General features: G+C 49.7%; 1 protein-coding gene across 4 annotated transcripts in view; it reads right to left on the reverse strand.

Moving 5' to 3' along the window:
* Window positions 1–26,962, reverse strand: part of RAD18 (RAD18 E3 ubiquitin protein ligase) — a 543,966-nt gene that overhangs the window by 207,153 nt on the left and 309,851 nt on the right. For all 4 annotated transcript variants that reach the window (XM_063941263.1, XM_063941261.1, XM_063941264.1 and 1 more), the window contains exon 10: window positions 13,617–13,730. In XM_063941263.1, coding sequence (XP_063797333.1) covers window positions 13,617–13,730 — 114 coding nt within the window. The remainder of the gene's footprint in view (window positions 1–13,616; window positions 13,731–26,962) is intronic.

The raw sequence follows: 26,962 nt of genomic DNA on the forward strand, positions 1-26,962 counted from the left end.
GATTTTGGAATATTCAGAATCCAACCGTGCTGGTGTAGCACCTCCTGAGATAGTGCTACTCCCACCAATAACTGCTCCATGGACCTCGCCTTTATTAGGAGATCGTCCAAGTACGGGATAATTAAAACTCCCTTTCTTCGAAGGAGTATCATCATTTCCGCCATTACCTTGGTAAACACCCTTGGTGCCGTGCAGAGTCCAAACGGCAGCGTCTGGAATTGGTAATGGCAATCCTGTACCACAAATCTGAGGTACTCCTGGTGAGGATAGTAAATGGGGACATGCAGGTAAGCATCCTTGATGTCCAGGGATACCATGTAATCCCCCTCGTCCAGGCTTGCAATAACCGCCCTGAGCGATTCCATCTTGAACTTGAACTTTTTTATGTATGTGTTCAAGGATTTCAAATTTAAAATGGGTCTCACCGAACCGTCCGGTTTCGGTACCACAAACAGTGTGGAATAGTAACCCCGTCCTTGTTGAAGTAGGGGCACCTTGATTATCACCTGCTGGGAATACAGCTTGTGAATTGCCGCTAGCACAGCCTCCCTGTCTGAAGGAGTAATCGGCAAGGCAGATTTTAGGAACCGGTGGGGTGGAGACGCCTCGAATTCCAGTTTGTACCCTTGAGATACTATTTGCAGGATCCAGGGATCCACCTGTGAGCGAGCCCACTGATCGCTGAAATTTTTGAGGCGGCCCCCCACCGTACCTGGCTCCGCCTGTGGAGCCCCACCGTCATGTGACGAAATAGGAAGAAGCGGGGGAGGACTTTTGCTCCTGGGAACCTGCTGTTTGTTGCAGCCTTTTTCCCCTACCTCTGCCTCTGGACAGAAAGGACCCGCCTTTTCCACGCCTGTTTTTCTGAGTCCGAAAGGACTGTACCTGATAAAACAGCGCCTTTTTAGGCTGTGAGGGAACATGGGGTAAAAATGCTGACTTCCCAGCAGTTGCTGTGGAAACTAGGTCCGAGAGACCATCCCCAAATAACTCCTCACCCTTATAAGGCAAAACTTCCATGTGCCTTTTTGAATCTGCATCCCCTGTCCACTGGCGAGTCCATAAGCCTCTCCTAGCAGAAATGGACAATGCACTTATTTTAGATGCCAGCCGGCAGATCTCCCTCTGTGCATCTCTCATGTATAAGACTGAGTCTTTTATATGCTTTATGGTTAGCAGAATAGTGTCCCTGTCTAGGGTGTCAATATTTTCTGACAGGGAATCTGACCACGCAGCGGCAGCACTGCACATCCATGCTGACGCAATAGCTGGTCTAAGTATAATGCCCGAGTGTGTATATACAGACTTCAGGATCGCCTCCTGCTTTCTATCAGCAGGTTCCTTGAGGGCGGCCGTATCCGGAGACGGTAGTGCCACCTTTTTAGACAAACGTGTGAGCGCTTTATCCACCCTAGGGGGTGTCTCCCAACGTGACCTATCCTCTGGCGGGAAAGGGAACGCCATTAGTAACTTCTTAGAGATTACCAATCTTTTATCAGGGAAAGACCACGCTTCTTCACACACTTCATTTAATTCTTCTGATGGGGGAAAAACTACGGGTAGTTTTTTCTCCCCAAACATAATACCCTTTTTAGTGGTACCTGGGTTTATATCAGAAATTTGTAACACCTCTTTCATTGCTTCAATCATGCAACAAATGGCCTTAGTGGACATTAGACTAGACTCATCGTCGTCGACACTGGTGTCAGTATCCGTGTCGACATCCGCGTCTGCCATCTGAGGTAGCGGGCGTTTTAGAGCCCCCGATGGCCTTTGAGACGCCTGGACAGGCACGAGCTGAGAAGCCGGCTGTCCCGCATTTGGCATGTCGTCAATTTTTTTGTGTAAGGAGTCGACACGTGCACGCAATTCCTTCCATAAGTCCATCCACTCAGGTGTCTGCCCCGCAGGGGGTGACATCCCTTCTATAGGCATCTGCTCCATCTCCACATCATTATCCTCATCAAACATGTCGACACAGCCGTACCGACACACCGCACACACCGCACACACACAGGGAATGCTCTAACAGAGGACAGGACCCACAAAAGCCCTTTGGGGAGACAGAGTGAGAGTATGCCAGCACACACCAGAGCGCTATATAATGCAGGGACTAACTGAATTATGTCCCCTATAGCTGCTGTTATATATACTGCGCCTAAATTTAGTGCCCCCCTCTCTTTTTTACCCTTTTCTGTAGTGTAGACTGCAGGGGAGAGCCAGGGAGCTTCCTTCCAGCGGAGCTGTGAGGGAGAAATGGCGCCAGTGTGCTGAAGGAGATAGCTCCGCCCCTTTTTCGCGGACTATTCTCCCGCTTTTTTATGGATTCTGGCAGGGGTGATTCTGGCAGGGGTAATTATCACATATATAGCCTCTGGGGCTATATATTGTGGTATTTTTGCCAGCCAAGGTGTTTTTATTGCTGCTCAGGGCGCCCCCCCTAGCGCCCTGCACCCTCAGTGACCGGAGTGTGAAGTGTGTATGAGGAGCAATGGCGCACAGCTGCAGTGCTGTGCGCTACCTTGGTGAAGACTGATGTCTTCTGCCGCCGATTTTCCGGACCTCTTCTTGCTTCTGGCTCTGTAAGGGGGACGGCGGCGCGGCTCCGGGACCGAACACCAAGGCCAGTTCCATGCGGTCGATCCCTCTGGAGCTAATGGTGTCCAGTAGCCTAAGAAGCCCAAGCTAGCTGCAAGCAGGTAGGTTCGCTTCTTCTCCCCTTAGTCCCTCGCTGCAGTGAGCCTGTTGCCAGCAGGTCTCACTGTAAAATAAAAAACCTAATTATATACTTTCTTTTTAGAAGCTCAGGAGAGCCCCTAGTGTGCATCCAACCTCGGCCGGGCACAAAATCTAACTGAGGCTTGGAGGAGGGTCATAGTGGGAGGAGCCAGTGCACACCAGGTGACCTAAAAGCTTTCTTTAGTTGTGCCCAGTCTCCTGCGGAGCCGCTATTCCCCATGGTCCTTTCGGAGTTCCCAGCATCCACTAGGACGTCAGAGAAATAGAACATTGCAAGTATGACATTTAGGGACCAGACTGACAGGAAAACCAACAGTGATTTACACAAAGCACCTAAGGCTTGAGTTGACAATTACAACATTTTAGGGGTTCTGAGTATCTGGCTTTTGGGAACAAATCAATGTCTGTGCAACACTTACTGACTTACCAATCTGGAAGGACAGAGCGTAGGTTTAAAATAAGATTTAAACCTACCGGTAAATCTTTTTCTCCTAGTCCATAGAGGATGCTGGGGACTCCGTAAGGACCATGGGGTATAGACGGGCTCTGCAGGAGACATGGGCACTATAAAGAACTTTAGATGGGTGTGCACTGGCTCCTCCCTCTATGCCCCTCCTCCAGACCTCAGTTAGAGGAGACTGACAGTACGAGGAAAAGATTTTTGTTAATCTAAGGGCAAGATTCATACCAGCCCACACCATCCACACCGTATAACCTGGAATATACGCAACCAGTCAACAGTATGAACAAAAACAGCATCAGCCAAAGACTAATCTCAACTGTAACATAACCCTTATGTAAGCAATAACTATATACAAGCCTTGCAGAAATACGTCCGCACTGGGGCGGGCGCCCAGCATCCTCTACGGACTAGGAGATAAAGATTTACTGGTAGGTTTAAAATCTTATTTTCTCTTACGTCCTAGAGGATGCTGGGGACTCCGCAAGGACCATGGAGATTATACGAAAGCTCCAGACCGGGCGGGAGAGTGCGGATGACTCTGCAGCACCGATTGAGCAAACATGAGGTCCTCATCAGCCAGGGTATCAAACTTGTAGAACTTTGCAAAAGTGTTTGAACCCGACCAAGTCGCCGCTCGGCAAAGCTGTAATGCCGAGACGCCTCGGGCAGCCGGCCAAGAAGAGCCCACCTTCCTAGTGGAATGGGCCTTTACCGAATTTGGTAACGGCAATCCAGCCGTAGAATGAGCCTGCTGAATCGTGTTACAGATCCAGCGAGCAATAGTCTGCTTAGAAGCAGGAGCGCCAACCTTGTTGGCTGCATACAAGATAAACAGTGCCTCTGTTTTCCGAACCCAAGCCGTCCTGGCTACATAAATTTTTAAGGCCCTGACCACATCAAGGGACTTGGAATCCTCCAAGTCCCCCGTAGCCACAGGTACCACAATAGGTTGGTTCATATGAAACGATGAAACCACTTTAGGCAAAAATTGAGGACGCGTCCTCAACTCTGCTCTATCCACATGGAAAATCAGATAGGAGCTTTTGTGAGACAAAGCCGCCCAATTCGGACACCCGCCTTGCAGATGCCAAGGCCAACAACATGACCACCTTCCAAGTGAGAAATTTTAATTCAACCGTTTGAAGAGGTTCAAACCAGGGAGATTTCAGGAACTGTAACACCACGTTAAGGTCCCATGGTGCCACTGGAGGCACAAAAGGAGGCTGGTTGTGCAGCACTCCCTTTACAAAAGTCTGGACTTCTGGGAGAGAAGCCAATTCCTTCTGAAAGAAAATTGATAAGGCCGAAATCTGTACCTTAATGGAGCCTAATTTTAGGCCCATATCCACTCCTGTCTGTAGAAAGTGGAGAAAACGGCCCAGATGGAATTCCTTCACACCAAGATACATACTTTCTCCAGATACGGTGATAATGTTTCGCCGTCACCTCCTTCCTAGCCTTTATCAGAGTAGGGATGACTTCTTCCGGAATACATTTCCCAGCTAGGATTCGGTGTTAAACCGCCATGCCGTCAAACGTAACCGCGGTAAGTCTTGGAACACGCAGGGCCCCTGTTGTAACAGGTCCTCTCTGAGAGGAAGAGGCCACGGATCTTCTGTGAGCATTTCCTGAAGATCTGAATACCAGGCCCTTCAAGGCCAATCTGGAACAATGAGTATTGTCTGCACGTTTGTTCGTCTTATGATTCTCAATATCTTTGAGATGAGTGGAAGAGGAGGGAACACATAGACCGACTGAAACACTCACGGTGTCACCAGGGCGATTACTGCTACTGCCTGAGGGTCCCTTGCCTGGCACAATACCTCCGAAGCTTCTTGTTGAGGCGTGACGCCATCATGTCTATTTGAGGAAGTCCCCAATGACTTGTTATCTCTGCAAAACTCTCCTGGATGGAGATCGTGTCTGCTGTGTAAGTCTGCTTCCCAGTTGTCCACTCCCGGAATGAAGACTGCTGCCAACGCGCTTATGTGAATTTCCGCCCAGCAAAGAATCCTGGTGGCTTCCGCCATTGCCACTCTGCTCCTTGTCCCGCCTTGGCGGTTTACATGAGCCATGGCTGTGATGTTGTCTGAATCAGAACCGGTAGGTCGCGCAGAAGATGCTCCGCTTGACGTAGGCCGTTGTATATGGCCCTCAATTCCAGTACGTTGACGTGTAGACAAGCCTCCTGGCTTGACCATAGTCCCTGAAAATGTCTTCCTTGTGTGACTGCTCTCCATCCTCGGAGGCTCGCGTCCGTGGTCACCAGAACCCAGTCTTGAATGCCGAACCTGCGACCCTCGAGAAGGTGAGCACTCTGCAGCCACCACAGGAGAGACACCCTGGCCCTGGGGGACAGGCTTATCTTCTGATGTATTTGTAGATGGAACCCGGACCACTTGTCCAGAAGGTCCCACTGAAACGTCCTTGCATGGAACCTGCCGAAGGGGATGGCCTCGTAGGTCGCCACCATTTTTCCCAGTACTCGAGGGCATTGAAGGACTGACACTCTTTTTGGTTTTAGCAGGTCTCTGACCATGTTCCTGGGCTTTGTCCATTGGGAGAAAAACCCTCTTCAGTTCCGTGTCCAGAATCATGCCTAAGAAAGATAGCCGAGTTGTTGGAATCAACTGTGACTTTGGTAGATTGAGAATCCAGCCATGCTGCTGCAGCACTCTCAGGGAGAGCGACACGCTTTTCAGCAATTGATCTCTCGATCTCGCTTTTATCAGGAGATCGTCCAAGTGCGGGATAATTGTGACTCCCTGCCTGGGCAGGAGCACCATCATTTTCGCCATTACCTTGGTGAAAATCCTCGGGGCCGTGGAAAGCCCAAACGGCAACGTCTGAAACTGGTAATGACAGTCCTGTACAGCGAATCTCAGGTACGCCTGATGAGGGGGATATATGGGGACATGAAGGTATGCGTCCTTTATGTCCAGTGACACCATAAAATCCCCCCCTTCCAGGCTGGAGATAACTGCCCGGAGCGATTCCATCTTAAATTTGAACTTTATCAAGTACAGGTTTAGGGATTTTAAATTTAGAATGGGTCTGACCGAACCATCCGGTTTCGGGACCACAAATAGGGTTGAATAGTACCCCTTCCCCTGTTGAACTAGGGGAACCTCGACAACCACTTGCTGTTGACACAGTTTTTGAATTGCAGCTAAAACTATCTCCCTTTCTGGGGAAGAAGCTGGTAAAGCCGATTTGAAAAACCGGCGAGGAGGCACGTCTTCGAATTCCAGTTTGTAACCTTGGACTACAATTTCCATTGCCCAAGGATCCACATCTGACTGAACCCAGACGTGGCTGAAGAGTCGAAGACGTGCCCCCACCGGCGCAGACTCCCTCAGTGGAGCCCCAGCGTTATGCGGTGGATTTAGTAGAAGCCGGGGAGGACTTCTGCTCCTGGGAACTAGCCGTAGCCGGAAGTCTTTTCCCTCTACCCTTACCTCTGGCGAGGAAGGAAGAGCCCCGACCTCTTCTGGACTTATGCGACCGAAAGGACTGCATCTGATATTGCGGCGTTTTCTTTTGCTGTGGGGAAACATAAGGTAAAAAAGTAGATTTACCCGCGGTAGCTGTGGAAACCAGGTCCGCGAGACCTTCCTCAAATAAATCATCACCTTTGTAAGGTAAAACCTCCATATGTTTCTTTGAGGTGGCATCACCCGTCCATTGGTGGGTCCACAGGGCTCGTCTAGCAGAAATCGCCATGGCGTTGGCTCTCGAACCTAGTAGACCAACGTCTCTCTGAGTGTCTCTCATATATAAGACTTCGTCTTTAATGTGACCTAAGGTCAATAAAATGGTATCCCTATCTAGGGTATCAATGTCAGCTGACAAAGTATCCGTCCAAGCCGCAACAGTGCTACAAACCCAAGCCGACGCTATTGCCGGTCTGAGCAAGGCACCCGTATGTGTATAAATTGATTTTAAAGTAGTTTCCTGTCTGCGATCAGCAGGATCCTTGAGGGCTGCCGTGTCTGGAGACGGTAGCGTCACCTTTTTGGACAAGCACGTTAAAGCATTGTCTATCCTGCGTGAGGATTCCCATCGTAACCTGTCCTGCACAGGGAAAGGATACGTCATAAGAATTCTTTTGGGAATCTGCCGTTTCTTGTCTGGAGTTTCCCAAGCCTTTTCAAATAACGCGTTCAGCTCATGAGAAGGGGGAAAGGTTACCTCAGGTTTTTTTTCCTTAAACATGTGCACCCTCTTGTCAGGGACAGAGGGGTCATCTGTGATATGTAAAACATCCTTTATTGCAATAATCATATAATGAATGCTTTTGGCCACCCTTGGGTGTAACCTCGCATCATCGTAGTCGACACTGGAGTCAGAATCCATGTCAGTATCAGTGTCTGCTACGTGGGACAGGGGACGTTTCTGAGACCCTGAAGGGCCCTGTGACACAGTCAAAGCCATTGATTGACTCCCTGTTTTATCCCTGGACTCTGCTTTGTCCAATCTCTTATGTAATAAAGACACATTTGCATTTAAAACATTCAACATATCCAACCAATCAGGTATCAGCGTCGCCGACGGAGACACCATAATCATCTGCTCCACCTCCTCCTTAGATGAGCCTTCCGCTTCAGACATGCCGACACACGCGTACCGACACCCCCACACACTCAGGGATATATCTGTATGGAGACAGTTCCCCAATAAGGCCCTTTGGAGAGAGACAGAGAGAGTATGCCAGCACACACCCAGCGCCACCTGACACTGGAAACAAAATTCCCAGATAAAACAGCGCTTTTATATAAATATATATATATATATACACTCACTGCACCAATTAAAAGTGCCCCCCACCCCCTCTTTTTTGCCCTCTGTCACCGTGTTCAGCAGGGGAGAGTCCGGGGAGCCAGCTTCTCTGCAGTGTGCTGTGGAGAAAATGGCGCTGGTTAGTGCTGGAGGATCAAGTTCCGCCCCCTCAGCGGCGGGCTTCGGTCCCGCTCAAAATTCCAATACTGGCGGGGGATTATATAATATACTGCCTCCACAGCCTATATACTTGGTAGCCAGTCCCTAGAGGTTTATTATTGCTGCCCAGGGCGCCCCCCCTGCGCCCTTCAGTGCCCGCTGTGTGTGGGAGCAATGGCGCGCAGTGTTACCGCTGCGCGTTACCTCAGAGAAGATCAGAAGTCTTCTGCCGCCTTTGAAGTCTTCTTTCTTCTTATACGCACCCGGCTTCTATCTTCTGGCTCTGTGAGGAGGACGGCGGCGCGGCTCCGGGACGAACGGCGAGGGTGAGACCTGCGTTCCGACCCTCTGGAGCTAATGGTGTCCAGTAGCCTAAGAAGCAGAGCCTATCCTTTAAGTAGGTCTGCTTCTCGCTCCTCAGTCCCATGATGTTGCCAGCAGTGCTCCCTGAAAATAAAAAACCTAACAAAATTCTTTTTCAGAGAAACTCAGTAGAGCTCCCCTGTAGTGCACCCTATCTCCTCTGGGCACAGGATCTAACTGAGGTCTGGAGGAGGGGCATAGAGGGAGGAGCCAGTGTACACCCATCTAAAGTTCTTTATAGTGCCCATGTCTCCTGCGGAGCCCTTCTATACCCCATGGACCTTACGGAGTCCCCAGCATCCTCTAGGACGTAAGACCATCCAGTGACCGTCCGGTGACCATCCAGGCTGTACCTGTGATCGTCCCTCTGGAGCTGATGTCCAGTAGCCAAGAAGCCAATCCATCCTGCACGCAGGTGAGTTCACTTCTTCTCCCCTAAGTCCCTCGTTGCAGTGATCCTGTTGCCAGCAGGACTCACTGTAAAATAAAAAACCTAAGCTAAACTTTTCTAAGCAGCTCTTTAGGAGAGCCACCTAGATTGCACCCTTCTCGGCCGGGCACAAAAATCTAACTGAGGCTTGGAGGAGGGTCATAGGGGGAGGAGCCAGTGCACACCACCTGATCGGAAAGCTTTACTTTTTGTGCCCTGTCTCCTGCGGAGCCGCTATTCCCCATGGTCCTTTCAGGAACCCCAGCATCCACTAGGACGATAGAGAAACTCTGATTATATCCATGCACAACGTGTTAACTGGCCTACACACAGCAGAAACCAACATTTTGTGGGCTAGATCATCATACAGGAGACAAAAGCTCAGTAATTCACTATAAAACAGTGATATCAGTGATGTCACTTGTTCCAAGTGAATGGATAGGCTGCATTGTCAGCGATGTCACTGGGCCCTAAAGACTGGATAGGCTGCACTCTCAGTGATGTCACTGGTTCTTAGTGACTGGATAGGCTGCATGCTTAGTGATGTCACTGGCCTCGAGTGACTGGATAGGCTACATTATCAGTGATGTCACTGTGCCCTCGTAACTGGATAGGCTGCACTCTCAGTGATGTCACTGGTTTCAAGTGACTGGATAGGCTGCATTATCAATGATGTCACTGGTTTCAAGTGATTGGATAGGCTGCATCATCAGTGATGTCACTGGGCCCTAGTGACTGGATAGACTGCATCATCAGTGATGTCACTGGGCCCTAGTGACTGGATAGACTGCATCATCAGTGATGTCACTGGGCCCTAGTGACTGGATAGACTGCATCATCAGTGATGTCACTAGGCCCTAGTGACTGGATAGGCTGCATCATCAGTGATGTCACTGGGCCCTAGTGACTGGATAGGCTGCATTCTCAGTGATGTCACTGGGCCCTAGTGACTGGATAGGCTGCACTCTCAGTGATGTCACTGGTTCTCAGTGACTGGATAGGCAGCACTGTCAGTGATTTGACAGATTTCTAGTGACTGAATAGGCTGCATTCTCAGTGATTTGACAGATTTCTAGTGACTGAATAGGCTGCATTCTCAGTGATTTGACAGATTTCTAGTGACTGGATAGGCTGCATTCTCAGCGATGTCACAGATTTCTAGTGTACTGAGAAGCTACATATGAGTCCACAAAACAGAGGCTATAAGCTAAATATTTTGGGATGTTTGGGATGAGTTTCTAGATGTATGTGACACACAAAATAGTCAATCTCACAGCACAGATATAGAAACAGTAAATGACGGATGTTGCAATCAGCCAGAACACTCTGCTGCCACTCCCCTTTCAAGTACTTAATAAAACGAAGCCTACGTGACCAAGAGGAGACTTAATTCAATACTTACAGTTTATTTTTCCATTCCATGTGTTTTAAGCACATCAAAGCAAAAATAAAGAGACTAAATTATAGCGTACTTATCCCGAGATCATTATCTCCCCTGTCCCAGTACAGCTTTCATGTGAGGAGGGAGGAAAACAGCCTTCCTCAAGGCATCAAACAAGGAGAGATCAAGAGAAGATGACATGATGCAAGTATTCAGCAAGGAACGTACTGTAATTAGCGCTCCGCTGAGGGTACAACTAAATGCAGACAGACAAAACGCTAGTCCAGCCTGAACAGGAACAGAGAGATCACTTGCTTATCAGATCATTAGGACAATCAGATCATTAGGACAATCAAGATGCTAGACCAGCCTGTAACCAATGGGAGTGTTAGGACGCTCCTAAGACTAGACCATCTTATAGCCAATCATAGCATTATGTCAATCACAGGGTTAGACCAACCTGTAGCCAATCAGATCATTAAGTCAGTCACAGGGTTAGACCAACCAGTAGCCAATCAGAGCAATAGAACAATCACAAGGCTAGATCAATCGTAAGACTAGATCAACTTGTAGCCAATCAAATCATTAAGTCAATCACCAATCAGAGCGAGAGAGAGGATATAGGGTTGATCTGCCATAAAACTGAGGTGTGCAGACAACCAATAGAGACTAAATAAGAATCAACACTGACTTTTTATTAGGTATGGGCAGGAGGCCGGAGTCACATATATTATCTTCTGAACTTATACATATGGCCATAGTATCAATTTTATATCAACCTCTCCAGAGTCAGTGTGTCAGGATGCTCCATCAGTGCCGATGCCATGGTCGCTTACCGCTCCGCCCTCTGGACCTTTGCCGGGTTTCCACAGTGGTATGGAGCCGGTGTTCGGCTTAGCTGCAGTGGACTGTGCAAGTGTCCCAGTTCACACATATGGTGGTGTGTTTGGCACATGTGCTTCCTCCATGGATACCTCGTGCCTCACATTGTTGCCAGTAATACCAGTCCAGCCTGGTGCCTCATATTGTTGCCAGTAATACCGGTCCAGCCCGGTGCCGCATATTGCTGCCGGTAATGCCGGTCCAGCCCAGTGTCTCATATTGTTGCCGGTAATACCGGTCCAGCCCGATGCCTCTCATTGTTGCCAATAATACCGGTCCAGCCCAGTACCTCTCATTGTTGCAAATAATACCGGTCCAGCCCGGTGCCTCACATTGTAGTGAGCAGTACCGGTTCGGCCCGGTGCCTCATTTTGTTGCGAGCAATACCGGTCCAGCCCAGTGTCTCTTCTGTGTTTCTTTTCAGGTCCAGCTGTATCCTGCCAGTGCTACTAGTGAGATTCCTTGCAGTTCCAGTCCTCGACCCCCAGATTACCTATAAGGGTCCTATGTTCCTGCTGATCACCAGCTGGCCCAGACAGTTAACTCTTAGTGGTACATTTACTAAGATGGGAGTTCTATTTAAGATGGAATGTTGCCCATAGCAACCAATCAGATTCCAGGTATTATCTTCTAGAAGGTGCTGGATAAATGAGAAGTAGAATCTAATTGGTTGCTATGGGCAACATCCCATCTTAGTAAATTACAAACTCATGTATAGATTTCCCTTTGGTGGCTGCTGTCTTTACAAAAGTAGGAAGGAAATGGAGATTGAAGCAGACTGCTCCCCGTACTGTATAATCCACATTCTTTCCTATCTTGCTATCTGGTCGTCGCCCATAGATAAAGGGAGGAGGAAATTCTCACGTGTCATCTTTACGTACCAGGATGAGATAGTCACTAAGGGCGTCATTCTGAGTTGCCCGCAAACTGCACGAATCGCCGATGTTCACGTAATTCAACTATGAGTGTACGCACAAAAGGTGCTGTCGTGATCGCTTCAGACAGAAAAGTGATGAGTGTTCCGGGCTGGTGACTGACCTGAGCGTGTTGCGGCATGTTAGTGAAAGTGGCTGTGTTCTCGGCCGCCGTCACAGAGGCCATATTATCGCAGTCGCAAGACGATCAGCAGCGCCCCCCCCCCCCCCCTGTGAATGAGGCCCTACATGCTCAGATACATTGCCTCTACATCCAGGCCGTTCTAAGTAATGACGAAAGCAGAGGTCCGCTGAGGACAGGCGTCTCTAAGCTTCCCTTAGCCGACATCCCTGCTCATATTCCAGCTTGCTGTGTTCTGCAGCATGAGGGCAGGAAAAGATCTTACTCTGAAAAATGGGCTTAATCCGCCACATGAAACCGGCCGCTGGGCTCATCGTTCAGGAGGCTGTAACACTGTCTGGCTGCACGTTCTGTGAATTGGCGCACAGCGTGTGGCAGCTGCTGCTCTGTGCTGATAATAGCAGCTACTCTGTATGCTCGCCAGTCTTCTCCTGCCCTATGTATACTGCACGCCAATCTCTACCCATGTACCCGTAAACAAATGAGCAAAACAAGAATAAAGCACGTCCAGTCTGAAACAATATAAGACAAGCACAAGGTATATACAAAAACAGGGGTTAGGTGCTGTCAAAGGGAGTATAGAGTACAAGATAATGTCAGTAATACCCCTTTCAGACCGCCAGCTTTGAACACGGGTGATTGCGCATGAGCGCGCATAACTCGTGTTGCTTTGCGGTCTGAAAGGGCCCAGTTGCAATAATCCGGTTCTAGCGACCCGGAACTCCAATTCAGGTAGCGAGCAGGGCTGAACACATGTTCAACCCGGTTCGCTGCGCTGTGTGAACGGGAAGCCGTGTTGCATCGACCTGATTCCCGTTCACTTTATGTGGACGAGCGGCGCTAGGAGATCATGTGATTTCTAAGCACCGCCCCCTTCGCGTCACCGCTGACTTCACCAACCCGGCAATATGCCGGGTTGGGGACAGTAGCGGCGAGGGGCCTAAGGCAGGTCACACCCGGGAAGCACCTGTGTCAGGCTCCCAGGTGTGACCCGCCTAAGGCAGTCTAAAAAGGGGTATTGGAGAAGGAAAGGAACATGACTGGAGAGGGCCCTGCTCTTGTGAGCTTACAATCTCAAAAAGAACAATTCAAATATCTCCGTTTTACTATTAATCCTACCGTCAGGCCACCAAATTAGAGTTTTTCCCTAGTAGGAAAGGTGTGCATTGAAAGAGTTTATTAATAAAAGTTTTGTCATTCTTAAGAATCCTTCGTCAGGGAGACCAGGGGGGGAAACCGGGTTCACACCTGCTACAGGTGAGGATCAGCAATGTGGCTAAGCATGCTGGGATTGTAATGCAACAGACGGAGTAAGGGTTCCTCTATGGACCTATAACTTGTCTATTAAGCCTCTATGCGCTCACCTGCTCTGATCTCACAATCTACAGGCTCCTCTTTCACTTTCTTTCCTGTGGAAGCCTTCCTCCGGCATTTCACCTGCTCCATCAGCTGCTGGAACTCCGTTCGGTGTTTCTTTCCTGCAACACAGAAGCCACGCTGATCATCTGAGCAGCTGAACCGCACAATTAATGCCACAATTATAAGCAACATCTTCAACAGAAAAGTACTCTGACCCGCGGTGGTACTCCTGGGGTTTACAGCAACAAAGCAGCCAAGATTGAGGTTTACAGCATTAATTACAGGGGCTGCAAACACGTCCTAGTTCTGTAATATATAATATGTAATAACTCAAGGCAGACACTACAGGCAGCTAATGATGAGGGTTTAAGTGCTTTAATTGACGGGTCACTAGGACAGGTGGTTAAGCTATTTCATAAAACGTGGAAGACTTGTGTTGACCTCAAACAGATTTGAACTCTGACCCAACCCACCGGAATGACAACTGTCCGCAGTCACTCTGTTCTGCACTGCAACTCCCAACTCAATCGCTCAACTGCGCAAACATGCTGAACCCCCCCCCCCCCAACTCTGCTTCAGGCCCTGAATCCTATACACAGCAGTAAACGGGCCTTTATAAACAGAAGTTATCATCGACAGTTTTTATTTAGAGGGTGCTTTAAATATCCTCAGCACAGAGTGTCCATAAAATGCAATATACAAGCGGACACGGACAGGCGGATTGGAAAATAACAGCCTCGTGTCTCGGAGGTGTCGCCAATTCCTGGGGACTTGGCAGGCAGATATTGATCAGGACCCAATAAGTGTCAGCTTACACCATACGTAGGCAGCGTGTCCACTTTAAGAGTCAGTGGGGGCTATGTTACCGAGTGCTTTAATTTAGACTTTTATGTTTATCCATTGATGAGTGCAACGACGCGGCACCTTGCTGTTTTAATCAATTTCACTGCAGATGTGCAATAAAAGTGCATGAGAAAGCCCTTCAGTCATGGTTGTCTAGTTAAAGGGAAATGAAGTGTACTACTACTTATGAATATGATCCATGTTCCTTTACAGGTACGGTTTACAGGCGCCTGGAAACGTTTGCAGTTTCACACTGATCTGCGCGGTCAGGATGTGCATTAGGATTTAGCCTCTATGCATTTGATCAGTTCCTATCTTCCGGCGCTCAGCAATAACCCAGCCATTCTGGCGTTACTTTCCTACACACTCTCGTTTACGAACAAAATGACTTTTTCCCATCTCAGCGAGACTTAATAAGCAGATTTATAGAAAATCATTTTGCGAGCAGTCTGCTCTTCAGCAAATGGGGATGAAAGGATTTGGAGATGTGTTGAAGTGTTCTTGCAATATCAGAAAACACAAAACGTGGGCCTCCTGCTGCTTTCTCTGCGGAGGAAGTCCCCAGCTGGTATTCTGTCTGGTGGATCCGCAGGTGTTATACAAAGTCGCTGCAGTAATTACAGATTTCATGGGGTCAGCGATTGGCATTCTAATTAAAAAGCCTTCAGTACCCCCAGACTCTCAGAGAATGCATTTTATCTGCTCGCTTTCCCCACATCATCACTATACCTTTCATCTCCTGGAACTGACGCTTACGTGATAGGAATGGAGGAACTGCACCTAAGTACAACCTGCTCTCACGGCTGATACAAGAGGGTGAGCTCAGTAGGCCTCTGATTTCAGAGAACTCTCCCGGTGAAGTTACAACAATCACACAAAATGATTTGGTTAGTTCTGTTATTAGTGTTGAATTGATTTGTCATTCAGTAGATTTATTTGTGACAATCATCTACGTTCCACTTTGGTTTGGATTTTGCTGTGGACAAGCAAAAACATTGATGACACTGATGCGTCAGTCATGTCATGTAAAAGATACAAGACATAGGGGGGTCATTCACACCAGATCGCTGGGCTGCTAGCTTTGCGCTCCTGTGATCAGACAGTCGCCGCCCAAGAGGGAGTGTAAATTTGCTGTGCAAGTGTGTGATCCCATGTGTACGCCAAGCTGCAAAAATCCAGTGTGTGCGCAGCCCAGGACTTACTCCTACAGTGCGATGAGAACAGGCTGATCGGGGCCGGAGCTGACGTCAGACACCCTCCCTGAAAACGCTTGGGAACGCCTGCGTTTTTCCGGACACTCTCAGTTAACAGCCACAAACGGCCTCTTCCTGTCAATCACCTTGCGAACGCCCGTGCAAATGAAATTTTTCGCACCATCCTGTCACTGACCGGCGATACCCACTGTTGTTGGATGACACACGTGCGCATTGCGGTGCATACGCATGCGCAGTTTATTGCTGATCACAAGCTGTGCAAAAACGCACAACAGCAATCAGGTCTGAATCACCCCCTAAGGTCACAAAACATATACACCATCTAGAGCAGTGTTTTTCAACCAATGTGCCGTGGCACACTAGTGTGCCCTGAGCAGTCTCCAGGTGTGCCGCCATAGAAGCAGAGCCAGGCCCGTCAGTGTTTTCCAGCTACTGAGGCCCTGGAACGAGCAATACTGGTGGGTTTAGTGGTTACAAAGCCAGTTCTAATTTTGGGCCCGGGCAGTGTTGGGCTCTTCTGGCTTTCTCAGATGTGACTCAGGCGTTACCTATGGAGAAGCTGCGACATGAAATCCTAGGACACGCAACTGCACCACCATTATATTTCAGTGTGCCATGGCAATATTTAGATCTTGTTCAGTGTGCCGCAAGTTGTGAAAGGTTGAAAATCTCTGATCTAGGGGGCTCAAGACCACACACAGTGGAGACCCCAGATTCTACAAGACAACACACCACAAAACGTTATGTACGTAGTTTCCTCCCATAGTACAAACGCCTAACATAATTCTGATCCTGCTTTGCAAGTGGCTCATTGCTGGAGTTCTCCTGTGCGACAACGCAGGATTCACAGCGAGAGATTGGGGGGGGGGGGGGGGGGGATTAAGCGCATCTGTTAAAGAAGAAAGGCCCGTCGTATTTCCGGTTCTGGTCTACCGGGACTTTCCTTTCCTTGAGCTGAAATCCACACACGCAAAGGAGATCCCTGCTCTCCCCCCAAAAAAAACAAATAGTTTCATTAGTGGTAAGAGACGTGAAATGTGACCGGGGGGGAAATGTGCATTTCTAGGACTGCAAGGAGCGACAGAAAACATGGACATGATCAGACAGAACAGCATTTTGTGGTCCTTTTCTAATAGCTGCACTCATCAATGATGAAAACACATTTATAGCTGTAATTTATAGCGCTTTGGTGACACGCCAGATTCCTGACCACAGATTAATCGGTTCCTTTTGTGTGTGCGTTTCCTTCATGTTACGACTCTGGCTTCTCAGCGATGTTGTTGTTGCTCCAGGGATTTCATCAAGGCACCAGAGTGGGATCTATGCTTATGGCAATAGGGACGCCAAAGTCATAATTCTTCCATTAGAAGATCATTAGCGCTAAGCAAGCTCCTCGGTGGGAAGATAATGAAGACTGAGAAACTGTCTGTGCCTAACCACAACGCGCTACAGACGCCCTCCTGCAGGACTCGCACGCTGCACACAGACGGAAAGCAGCCCGCTCTGTGACAGAGGAAGGGACTCATCGCGTTTATACGCCGGCCGCTCCCATGTATACTACTCGTCAGTGTCATAGCTGGGACTTGAGACAAAAAAAAAAAAGGGTTGCGATTACCTAAAGGATAAAAAAAAAAGGGGCAGTGGTTCTTATCTGCCGTCAAATTCTATGTTTCTATGTAACATCAATGAGCTGCTTAAGCATTCGTTACAGCCAGAGAATGGTGGAGAAAAGACTGAATGCAGCAGAGAAAGCAACCCGACCATCACTGGCTGTGCAGCGGTCAGATGGGCAATCAGTTTGGAGTTTGTATGTTCTTTTCATATTTCCTTCGGGCGCTCTAGTTTTCTCCCACACTCCAAAAAAAATAAGATTTTACTCACCGGTAAATCTATTTCTCGTAGTCCGTAGTGGATGCTGGGGACTCCGTAAGGACCATGGGGAATAGACGGGCTCCGCAGGAGACTGGGCACTCTAAGAAAGATTTAGTACTACTGGTGTGCACTGGCTCCTCCCTCTATGCCCCTCCTCCAGACCTCAGTTAAGGAAACTGTGCCCGGAAGAGCTGACATTACTAGGAAAGGATTTTGGAATCCAGGGTAAGACTCATACCAGCCACACCAATCACACCATATAACTTGTGATAACCTTACCCAGTTAACAGTATGAACAACAACAGAGCATCAGACAAACCTGATGCAACCATAACATAACCATTATTTAAGCAATAACTATATACAAGTATTGCAGACAATCCGCACTTGGGACGGGCGCCCAGCATCCACTACGGACTACGAGAAATAGATTTACCGGTGAGTAAAATCTTATTTTCTCTAACGTCCTAGTGGATGCTGGGGACTCCGTAAGGACCATGGGGATTATACCAAAGCTCCCAAATGGGCGGGAGAGTGCGGATGACTCTGCAGCACCGAATGAGCAAACACAAGGTCCTCCTCAGCCAGGGTATCAAACTTGTAGAACTTTGCAAAAGTGTTTGAACCCGACCAAGTAGCTGCTCGGCAAAGCTGTAATGCCGAGACCCCTCGGGCAGCCGCCCAAGAAGAGCCCACCTTCCTTGTGGAGTGGGCTTTTACTGATTTTGGAGGCGGCAAGCCAGCCGCAGAATGAGCCTGCTGAATCGTGTTACAGATCCAGCGAGCAATAGTCTGCTTTGAAGCAGGAGCACCCAGCTTGTTGGAAGCATAGAGGATAAACAGCGAGTCAGTTTTCCTGACTCCAGCCGTCCAGGCTACATAAACCTTCAAAGCCCTGACTACATCAAGCAACTTGGAATCCTCCAAGTCACGAGTAGCCGCAGGCACCACAATAGGTTGGTTCAAATGAAAAGATGACACCACCTTTGGCAGAAATTGCGGACGAGTCCGTAATTCTGCCCTGTCCATATGGAAAACCAGATAGGGGCTTTTACATGACAAAGCCGCCAATTCTGACACACGCCTAGCCGAAGCTTAAGCCAACAGCATGACCACTTTCCACGTGAGATATTTTAGCTCCACAGTCTTAAGTGGCTCAAACCAGTGGGATTTCAGGAAACCCAACACAACGTTAAGATCCCAAGGTGCCACTGGTGGCACAAAAGGAGGCTGAATATGCAGCACTCCTTTACAAACGTCTGAACTAGAGAAGCTATGAGTCCAGGGGGCCCAGGGCACTTGAGACAGGGGGGCTCTATCTCATTGCTGTGCCTGCTGTGGGTTTGGGGGCGTGGCCTAATCGTGCCCGTGTGGCCACGCCCCCTTTTGCAAATTCAGGGATTTTATTTTATTTATTTTTTAAATGGGATTTTAGCCCCTCAGCTAGGGGTAAAACCAGAGGGGGTGGTCGCTCCCCCCTACACACCCGCACAGGCAGAAGAAAGCGTGCAACACCACAGACCTGCCAACACGCAGCGTGTGCTGACTGTAGCTCAATGCTGCTGCTGCTGGCAGGACGGGGGAGCTTCAGAGCTGAGACAAAGCTACTGCAGCCGGGGGGCCCCCTAAAACTGTGGGACCCGCGGTACGTACCCCCTGGGCCCCCCCCCCCCTTAATCCGGCTCTGCTGCCGGACCCCCCCCCACCCCCCCTTAATCCGTACTACCTGATGCCCCCTCTCCCTCTGTCTCCACTAAATAGACGCTGTTCTAAGCAGAACAGCGAGTACAGGAGCTTCCCAACTGCCCTCCCCACCGCGGGACACTGCGGCCCCCGGGTGGGACAGCGGGACAGAGCCCAAAAAAATGGGACTGTCCCGTGAAAATCGGGGCAGTTGGGAGGTATGGGGGGGGTGTGAGGGAGTATGCCATACAGACAGACGGGCACCGGCTCACTGTGTGCTTGACCCCTCACATCAGCATACTCAGCAGGGGCTCTCTGGCGCGGAGGAGCGTCACTTTCTGGCACACTCCACGCTTCTTAGCTGCAGTTTTGTGGGGCACCTGCCGCTGTGCAGGTTCCGTACTGCATCTGTTATCTCCAGCCCCGGCAACCCCATCGCTAGCTGCAGCACTGCCGCCCACAGTGAGGTGCACCCAGCTCCTTCTAACACTTTAGCCAGCGGGCAGCGCTGCAGAAGTCCGCGCTGCTTGCAGGCTCCGACCCCCTTCTCCCTCCGGCCGCAGCATCTCCTGGGGGCTAACCAGTCTCCCCTTACCACAGTGCCCGGCAGCCACGAGGTCCGCGTCGCGTGCATGCCATGACCCCCTCCTCCCTCCAGCCGAAGCGTCTCCTGGGGCCTAACCAGTCACTCCCAGTCTCCCCTTATCACAGTGCCCGGCAGCCGCGAGGTCCGCGCCGCGTACATGCCATGACCCCCTCCTCCCTCCAGCCGCAGCATCTCCTGGGGGCTAACCAGTCACTCCCAGTCTCCCCTTACCACAGTGCCCGGCAGTCGCGCGAGGTCCGCGGTGTGTGACTGAGGAGTGGGGGGGAGGGATGCGGACGGGCAGAGGAAGCAGGACTCCAGCCTGAGAGAGTCAGCCATGCCAAGTCTCCAGCAGCAGCAGATCCCAACAGGTTGGAGTCACCACTGTTCTGTCCCTAATACCAATCTCTCCCATGCCCTGTGTTCTGTCATGTCCCTGTCACCCCTGGCCTTGCCCTGTTCACCCTTATCCTGGCCCCGTGGCCCCTGCCCCGTCACCCCTGTCCTTGCCCCGTCACCCGTTACTACATACCCTCCAACTACCTTTTTGGCAGGTACAGTACCGCAGCGCCTCAACACCCCACCCCAATGCACTTCCCCTCCACCACATGCGGCACTCCACCCCTCCCCCACACGCTGTGCCTCCAGACCCCCTACACCACCCGCTGCTCCCACTCCCCCGGCCCTCCACCACCCACAGCACCTCCAGACCACCTCGACCATCACCCCCATATATGTCTCCCCCCATACCTGCCCCCTCCACCCACAGCATCTGCGGACACCCTCCTCCATCCGCGGTCCCCCCCTCCCCCACCCCTCCCCCACTCACGGCACCCCCGCACCTGCCCCTCCACCACCTGCAGCGCCTCCGGAACCCCTTTCCTATCCGCCGCACCACCCGAACCAGCCCCTCCCCCCACCCGAAGCGCCTCCGGACCCACTACCCCACCCCCGGCACCCCCGCCCCTTCTCATCCCACAGCACCTCCGGAACCCTTCACCCATCTGCAACATCCCCGCACCTGCCCCTCCCCCACCCGTGGCACCCCTGCCCCTCCCCCACCCGCAGCACCTCCCGACCCTTCCCCATCTGGGCCCCCCAGCATCCGTCCCCCCCTCCACCAGCAGCATCTACAGACACCCTCCCCCATCCGCAGTCCCCCCGCACCCGCTACATTCTGTACATCGTGCCCTGCAGGTTCTGTTCATGCCGTCGCAAGGGGCTGCGCCTTCTTCACCATCGCACGCCCTTTCATTGTGCAATATTTAACCACTAACAAAGGAATGCCGGTAATAATCCATATAATACAAATATTGAACCCCAGATAGGCATGCAAGGGTTAAGGGGGCATAGCCCCTTGCGACGGTGTGAAGTGCGCCCGTAGGGCGCGATGAAGCACCTAGCATGTATGTGTGTGTGTTAGCAATTGGGCAAAACCATGTTGCTCTAAGGGGGGGGGGGGGGGGGGGGCAGATACAACATGTGCAGAGAGTTAGGTTTGGGTGGGTTATATTGTTTCTGTGCAGGGTAAATACTGGCTGCTTTATTTTTACACTGCAATTTAGATTTCAGTTTGAACACACCCCACCCAAATCTAACTCTCTCTGCACATGTTACATCTGCCCCACCTGCAGTGCACATGGTTTTGCCCAATTGCAGACTTTTTTGATTTGCCAGCAAAGTGCTGTGGAATATATGTGCGCTATATATAAATAGCTGGTAATAAATAAGGATATCACATACCTCCCAACATGACCCTCTCCGGGAGGGACACAATGCTCTGCTCCTGGACTTCCCTCTTACTGTATGATTGCCATCACCAGTGCAGAAACACCTTTCATATACATTACCCTGTTTAACACAGGTGATGGCAATCATACAGTAAGAGGGAAGTCCAGGAGCAGAACATTGTGTCCCTCCTGGAGAGGGTCATGTTGGGAGCTATGATATTAGGGGGCACTGCTGAGGCATCTAACCATAACATGGGTGTATTGCCAAAGGCCCATCACCCAAACAAGTAGGTGTGGTGGCACTGCCCTAAGGAAAACTAACATTGGGCGTGGCACTTGAGATCCATATGATAGGTCAACCCCATACGGTTGACATACATTAGGTTGACACGGACAATAGGTCGACATGTAAAAGGCTGCAAGTGCTAAAAGTCGACAGATACAAAAGGTCCACAGCTTCATAAGGTGAACATGACAGTGGTTGTCACACCTATGATGGACACACGTTTTTGTTTTGGGGTTTTTTCCTCAGCACCTGTGCCAAGCACAGTGGTAGCAAAGCAAAGCACCTTGCCTGAAGCATGGCGAGCGAAGCGGTACAGTAATTGGCGTCACATGTGGTTTAACATAGAAAATGACACCCAAAAAACAAACAACTTATGCTGAGCTTTTGACCCTGTCGACTTTTGTACTGTCAACCTTTTACATGTCAACCTATTAACCCTGGGGTCGAACTACGGTCTGTCAAAATTGGCTTTCTCTGGAAGAAAACAGACCATCCATAGCACGGTTTCCAGGCCAAGCCATAAATCTGACACATCCATAGCATGGTTCCCAGGCCAAGCCATAAAGCTAACACATCCATAGCACGATTCCCAGGCCGAGCCATAAAGCTGGCACATCCATAGCACGGTTCCCAGGCCAAGCCATAAAGCTGACACATCCATAGCACGATTCCCAGGCCGAGCCATAAAGCTGACACATCCATAGCACGGTTTCCAGGCCGAGCCATAAAGCTGACACATCCATAGCACGGTTTCCAGGCCAAGCCATAAATCTGACACATCCATAGCATGGTTCCCAGGCCGAGCCATAAAGCTAACACATCCATAGAACGATTCCCAGGCCGAGCCATAAAGCTGACACATCCATAGCACGGTTCCCAGGCCAAGCCATAAAGCTGACACATCCATAGCACGGTTCCCAGGCCGAGCCATAAAGCTAACACATCCATAGAACGATTCCCAGGCCAAGCCATAAAGCTGACACATCCATAGCACGGTTCCCAGGCCGAGCCATAAAGCTGACACATCCATAGCACGGTTCCCAGGCCAAGCCATAAAGCGGACACATCCATAGCACGGTTCCCAGGCCGAGCCATAAAGCTAACACATCCATAGAACGATTCCCAGGCCAAGCCATAAAGCCGACACATCCATAGCACGGTTCCCAGGCCGAGCCATAAAGCTGACACATCCATAGCACGGTTCCCAGGCCAAGCCATAAAGCGGACACATCCATAGCATGGTTCCCAGGCCGAGCTATAAAGCTGACACATCCATAACACGGTTCCCAGGCCGAGCCATAAAGCTGACACATCCATAGCATGGTTCCCAGGCAAAGCCATAAAGCGGACACATCCATAGCATGGTTCCCAGGCCGAGCCATAAAGCTGTCACATCCATAGCATGGTTCCCAGGCCGAGCCATAAAGCTGTCACATCCATAGCACGGTTCCCAGGCCGAGCCATAAAGCTGACACATCCATAGCATGGTTCCCAGGCAAAGCCATAAAGCGGACACATCCATAGCATGGTTCCCAGGCCGAGCCATAAAGCCGACACATCCATAGCACGGTTCCCAGGCCAAGCCATAAAGCTGTCACATCCATAGCATGGTTCCCAGGCCGAGCCATAAAGCTGTCACATCCATAGCACGGTTCCCAGGCCGAGCCATAAAGCTGACACATCCATAGCACGGTTCCCAGGCAAAGCCATAAAGCGGACACATCCATAGCATGGTTCCCAGGCCGAGCCATAAAGCTGACACATCCATAGCACGGTTCCCAGGCCGAGCCATAAAGCGGACACATCCATAACACGGTTCCCAGGCCGAGCCATAAAGCCGACACATCCATAGCACGGTTCCCAGGCCAAGCCATAAAGCGGACACATTCATAGCACGGTTCCCAGGCCGAGCCATAAAGCTGACACATCTATAGCATGGTTCCCAGGCCGAGCCATAAAGCTGACACATCCATAGCACGGTTCCCAGGCCAAGCCATAAAGGGGACACATTCATAGCACGGTTCCCAGGCCGAGCCATAAAGCTGACACATCCATAGCACGGTTCCCAGGCCAAGCCATAAAGCTAAAACATCCATAGCATGATTCCCAGGCCAAGCCATAAAGCGGACACATCCATAGCCACCATAACCAATACCGACTATCAAACAGCACCCAGTGTGTAGTAGAAATTAGGCGCACAGAAGTCAGCATGAATGGTGTGTTCTGCTTTTCATGTACAGTAATTCAATGAATAATTCTGAGGAGGAATGGGGACACAACTCTCTATCAGGCGGACACAGCTACTACAGAGGTCTCTCACGTTATAAGGAGTTTCTGTACGATTTACAAATACTGTACATTTACCTGTTTCTTATACCGGCTGATTTGATGTTTGAAAAACCTATTATTATTTCTTTTACATGTGAAACTTCCCAGATAACTCCTGGCGTGTGTATAGGACAGTGATGTCACTAGGAAGAAATGATGTCACTAGAAAGTGACATCACGGAGGCATGGGAGTAATAACAGCCTGAATACCAGCTTGCAAAACATGTACTGTAAATCCACTCTAATACAGAAATCTGAGCTAAATGATGACGTTACATCAATCACCTACATTTAGCTGTTATATTACCCCCAAAACAGATAGAAGGCATGTGCTGCAGGTCCCAAAATAGCCTATAAAACACAACAACAAAATTCTGGCCAGTCTCGGCAATTGCAGCCACTACTCTCCTCCCTTCCCACACTGCCTGTTCCAGAGCACGGCGCTTATCTCGCCAACCTGCGGATTCTCGCCAGACCCAAGCAATGTCCATGCACTCTTACAGACCTACGACACACTGCCCATGCCATTCTCACTGGGTGATGTCATGATCTAGGGTCTGTACCATTTATTTACGAGTGGCTTAATAATCTATGAACGCAGAATAAGTGAAATTACAGATGTGTATATGAAATTTAAGCAGGGCGGGAACAACAAGCTATGGAGCGACTCTTCTGGCACACGCACAGCTGACAGTCCAGATGTTTTTCTCAGGGTAACGCTACTATTCGGAATATGTTACATGTGCCTAGCGAGTGATTCTCTAGTAAGGTACAATTACTTGTACTGCGATCGTGGCCAGAGACAATGTGATTTGAACTTTATACAAGCATCTGGTGTTCTATGGGGGCTTCTATAAACAAAGATTCACATCTTTTGATCCGGCGCAAATAAGTGGCCTCCGAGCATCTAACAAGCCCGTTGTGTTCTGCTAGCGCTGGCCTTAAACAATGTGTGGGAACGTGTTGTTTAGTAGTAAAGTGTAAAAAAAAAACGCTCCTCCAATCCCTGGATTGTTCAGAGAAGCAGGCGGCCTGTCCATTGAGATTTATGGATGCCAGAGAGGCTATTAAAGAAGGATATAAGCAGATGTACTACCAGCATTCTGGTTCTAACGCCAGACCTAAGAAATGCTGCTTTGTAAGAGAATCACTTAACAAATGGCACAATCTACACTCAGAGGTTTGTAATGATGTTAGATATTGTGTTATACCGGCCCCCGGGTCCTTGCTGAGCTATTAAGGCTGAGTGCGTAATTAAACAGTAACACAATTTGCAGGAGGAATGAATAAGTCACAGCTCTTGGCGTTTTAAACATTCCGCGCCAGCACTCCCAGCCCCGGATTGTAAATCATAGGATGGCATTACAGAGGATGAAAACAAAAAAAAAAAGGATATTATTAACCATATATTACAGGAGAGGGCAGCAAGCAGCATTTTATATTAAGTCCCATTTTCGAATAGTTTTCCTTAAATGGTCAGTAACAGAGTCAGGCCCCATTTATCATTCTGCAGGAATACAGAATTAGAGTTTCTTGTTTGGCTATAACATAGATCTGGCTGGTAAGAGGTGAAACTAGAACGGGTCATAGAGTGAAATGATGGAGGGAAAAATGTTCCACGTGCGATTCCAAATACTGTACCCACTGCAAAGAAATACTTAGTGGTCCCCAAACTGTATGTCCAGGAACCTTGGGGTGCTGCGATGCTTTTGTAGAGGTGCTTCGGGTTGGTGGTCCAGGACCAAATCACATTATTAATGGTCAAAGTGACAGGCAAAAACCAGTGCTGGTGGCTGTTAGTCATAACACAGGTGGACAATCAGAACCGCCACACAACTGTACACCGCCACACAACTGTACACCACCACACAACTGCACACCACCACACAACTGCACACCATCACACAACTGAACACCATCACACAACTGAACACCACCACACAACTGAACACCACCACACAACTGCACACCACCTCACAACTGCACACCACCTCACAACTGCACACCACCTCACAACTGCACACCATCACACAACGCACCGAAGGATGACACAGGTAAGCACAATCCAAGGTGGACAACACACAACTGTACACCACCACACAACTGCACACCGCCACACAACTGCACACCGCCACACAACTGCACACCACCACACAACTGCACACCACCCAACTATACACCACCTCACAACTGAACACCACCACACAACTGCACACCACCACACAACTGTACACCACCACACAACTATACACCACCTCACAACTATACACCACCTCACAACTGCACACCACCACACAACTGCACACCACCACACAACGCACCTAAGGATGACACAGGTAAGCACAATCTACTTAATTTAATATTTTATTAAAAATGTATCAATAAAAAAAACTTTTATCCTAGGGGTGCTGTGAAAAAAATGCAGATACTCTAGAGTGCCATGATTTAAGAAAGTTTGGGAACCACTGCTCTATATTATTGGGTCTCAAATAATGGGCGAGCCTCTACAGGAGTCTCAGTCTCTACTGGTGTTCAGTATGTTTACTAAACATTTCCAGTGAAGGGTTCGGTATGGGATGCCGGAGGTTAGATGGCCGACACGGTGAATGCAGTCAGGGAACGGGGTAATTATTCAACCACTCCTATTCAAAGATTCAAAGACTCGGGTGGCGGTGGCTACAGCTACACCCCCCCTCCCCCCCCCCCCCCCCCATACACACACCTTTTGAGTGCATAAACATGCAAGAATCCCCTACATCAGCATCAAACTCCACAACACAAGATTCATAATATATGGGAAGGTCTAACA

The sequence above is a fragment of the Pseudophryne corroboree genome, chromosome 9 (assembly GCF_028390025.1).
Source record: "Pseudophryne corroboree isolate aPseCor3 chromosome 9, aPseCor3.hap2, whole genome shotgun sequence".
Lineage (NCBI taxonomy): Eukaryota > Metazoa > Chordata > Amphibia > Anura > Myobatrachidae > Pseudophryne > Pseudophryne corroboree.